This window comes from Myotis brandtii, unplaced genomic scaffold, assembly GCF_000412655.1.
Source record: "Myotis brandtii unplaced genomic scaffold, ASM41265v1 scaffold435, whole genome shotgun sequence".
Lineage (NCBI taxonomy): Eukaryota > Metazoa > Chordata > Mammalia > Chiroptera > Vespertilionidae > Myotis > Myotis brandtii.
The window spans coordinates 312,460-315,539 of NW_005366635.1; the positions used below are offsets into that span (position 1 = coordinate 312,460).

Consider the following 3,080-nt stretch of genomic DNA (forward strand, 5'->3'; position numbering starts at 1 on the left):
AGGGCGCCCTGACCCTGTGCCCCCAGGTGTGCGGCAGCCCGGACATCCCCCTGCACCTGCTGAAGTCAGTGGCCACCTACAAGGGGGTGGAGCCATCGGCACCCCTGGTCCAGTGGTTCTGGGAGGTGATGGAGGCCTTCTCCAACACGGAGCGCTCCCTCTTCCTGCGCTTCGTGTGGGGCCGCACCCGGCTGCCCAGGACCATCGCCGACTTCCGGGGCCGGGACTTCGTCATCCAGGTGGGCTCCCGAGGCTCGGGCAGCGAGGGCCGGTCGGGACGGGGTCCTGCCTCCCGACCTGGTTTTCCGTTTTCTCTGGGGGTGGGGGGTTCAGAAACGCTGCAGGTGCTGGAGCCCCCTTGTAGGACGTGTGTGTGGGCACCCTGCGCACACAGCGCCAGGCAGCCGACCTGGCTGAGCACACCGAGTAGCACTTGGCCCTCCGGTTGGATGGGCAGCGATGCCCTGGGAAAACCCAGGCTCCTCAGACCAAGAGCCGAGCTTTGCTCGAGTCTGTTCTCGGTCCCAGGGTCAGACCCGGCTCTGGTACCTGCCGTCGCTGGGTGACGGAGCCATGCTGCCCACCCCCAGACCTTCCGGGTCGCGTCGAGGAGGTCTGATTCTAAAGGTAGCGGGCCTCACGGGACTGACGCGTGTCACTTAGGACCCCGGCTTGGTGAGTGAGGTCCCCCAGCTCTGACCCTCCCGTTCCAGGTGCTGGACAAGTACAGCCCTCCCGACCACTTCCTGCCCGAGTCCTACACCTGCTTCTTCCTGCTGAAGCTGCCCCGCTACTCCTGCCGGCAGGTGCTGGAGGAGAAGCTCAAGTACGCCATCCACTTCTGCAAGTCCATCGACACGGACGACTACGCCCGCATCGCCCTCACGGGCGAGCCGGCCGCTGAGGACAGCAGCGAGGACTCGGAGAACGAGGACGTGGACTCGTTTGCTTCAGACTCGACGCAGGACTATCTCACGGGACACTGAGCGGCCGCAGGGCCTACAGGGAGGAGCTGGTGGGCGGCGGGGCCTGGGCTCAGCCGGGCGCCCACGGAGCGGCGTTGGAAGCCCCTTCACGGGGCCGCGGTCATGGACATCCGTCCTCCAGACAAAAGGGTCTCCCCCGGCCCCCCCATGCTGCATCGCCATGTAAATACCGGCTCCCAGGAACGAATAAAGCCTTCTGCGGGCCGCCAGCCCTTCTGCCTCCGCGTCTGCACTGTCGATTGTACATGGACATCTGCGTGACCGTGGTCGCGTTATAAATACTTCACTCATTTTATTCTGAATTTATTAAATGTTTTTGGAACATGAAGTGATCGGTGTTACTTGAACGCATCCAGAGGTTATTTCAACCAAAACCCAGAGGCCGGGCGGCCCCTCCTCCAGGGGCGCAGCTGGGCGCCCACGCTCTGTGGCCAGGGTCCGCCTGAGCTCTGTCCCGACTCCGATCACGGAACGGGTGCTGTACATATGTGTGTCATGTATGTGCCTGAATTCCACCCTATAAATAAAGCTGTCAGAGAACCGTGAGCCGTCTCTTACCTGGCACGGGTGTGCACAGCCTCAGTCACTCTCCACCAGGACGTCCCTCAGAGCCACCCCAGTTATATCCGTTCACTGCAGACACCACACACCCTGCAGTGACAAAGGCGTGGTCCTCAGGAGAGGGGAGGGTGGGCAGTGGTGCCCGGAGCCCTCAGCCCCTCCCGTCCTGGCCCTGTCCGCCCGCAGTCCCAGGACAGTCCCTCTGGCCGGGGGTCAGGGTGCTTCCGGTCCCCTCGGCCCTGGGCTGGGATTTGAGCTGCTTGTCCTGGGTCGAGGCACTAGAACAGTGATGGCGAACCTATGACACGGGTGTCAGAGGTGACATGCGAACTCATTTTTTTGGTTGATTTTTCTTGGTTAAATGGCATTTAAATATATAAAATAAATATCAAAAATATAAATCTTTGTTATACTATGGTTGCAAATATCAAAAAATTTCTATATGTGACACGGCACCAGAGTTAAGTTAGGGCTTTTCAAAATGCTGGCACGCCGAGCTCAGAAGGTTCGCCATCACTGACCTGGAACCTGGGCCGCAGCAGCGTCGGGTGCTGGGAGAATTTCCTTGGGGGCCAGTGTTTTACACCTGACCCAGGACCGCCTTGGTGAACGCCCAGATCCCCCCTTTCTTCTTAACTTGGCTCAAATTTTTCCTAAGCTGTGGGGTTTGGTTTTTTTTGGTTTTGCTTTTGGTTTTGTTTGTTAATCCAAACCTGAGGATATTTTTTTCCATTGGTTTTTAGAGAGAGTGAGGGGAGGAGAGAGAGAGAGAAGAAAAATCGATATGGGAGAGACCCATTAGTTGGTTGCCTCCCACACTCACCCTGACGGATGGGGATAGAACCTGCACCCAGGTACGTGCCCTTGACTGAGAATCGAACCCGAGACCCTTCAGGGCCCTGGGTTGGGGGTGGAGTGCTAAGCCTCTCTCTCTACTCTTATGAGTAATCAAATGAAGTAAAACTTTCCTTCACAGAGCACGAGGCTCTGCAGACCTAGGCCCCCCATCGGGGTGTGCACAGCCCCAGGAGCTATGCCCTCGGGGACTAGACTCTGCCCTTTGGCCCTGGCTGGGCCATTGCGGGCTGGGTCCACAAGATGGCCTTGCGGGAAAGGACCCTCCAGTGAGCATGTGTGGCCCCTGAGCCAAAAATGGAAGGGCTGCTGACTCCAGGGAGAGGTAGGTGCCTGTGCGACACACTCGGACCCCTGCGGTTGGCTCCTGGGGCCTGCCGGAGGGACAGGGACTGCTGAGGGGCTAGGCTGTGCTCTTCTGGGCCAGGCTGGGCTCGTTGGGGTTCGCTGGGCTTCTGGGGGGCTGCGCAAAAGACAGTGTAGGCAGACGATGCCCTCTGTGTGGGTGTGCCAGTTCCCGTTATCCCGGGGAACCCTGCGTCCAGCGCCTGGCTACCGTCTATGAAAAGCAGCGCCTGAAATGCGCACAGCGGCACAGCGCGCAGACTGTCCCCGGGCCGTCCCACAGGGGCCTGGAGCCCCCTCTGCCTTTTCTGAGGGCGCCCCTCCTCCTAGTCC

The 3,080-nt window shown here is 59.9% G+C and overlaps 1 protein-coding gene across 1 annotated transcript in view; it reads left to right on the forward strand.

Annotated features, from left to right (window-relative positions):
• The window catches only part of LOC102251931 (E3 ubiquitin-protein ligase HERC2), an 86,271-nt gene extending 84,739 nt beyond the window's left edge, over positions 1–1,532 (forward strand). The window contains 2 exon segments of the mRNA XM_014546210.1: positions 27–239; positions 714–1,532. Of these exon segments, the coding sequence (XP_014401696.1) occupies positions 27–239; positions 714–986 (486 nt within the window). The 3' untranslated portion in view covers positions 987–1,532.
• The last annotated feature ends 1,548 nt before the right edge of the window (positions 1,533–3,080 follow it).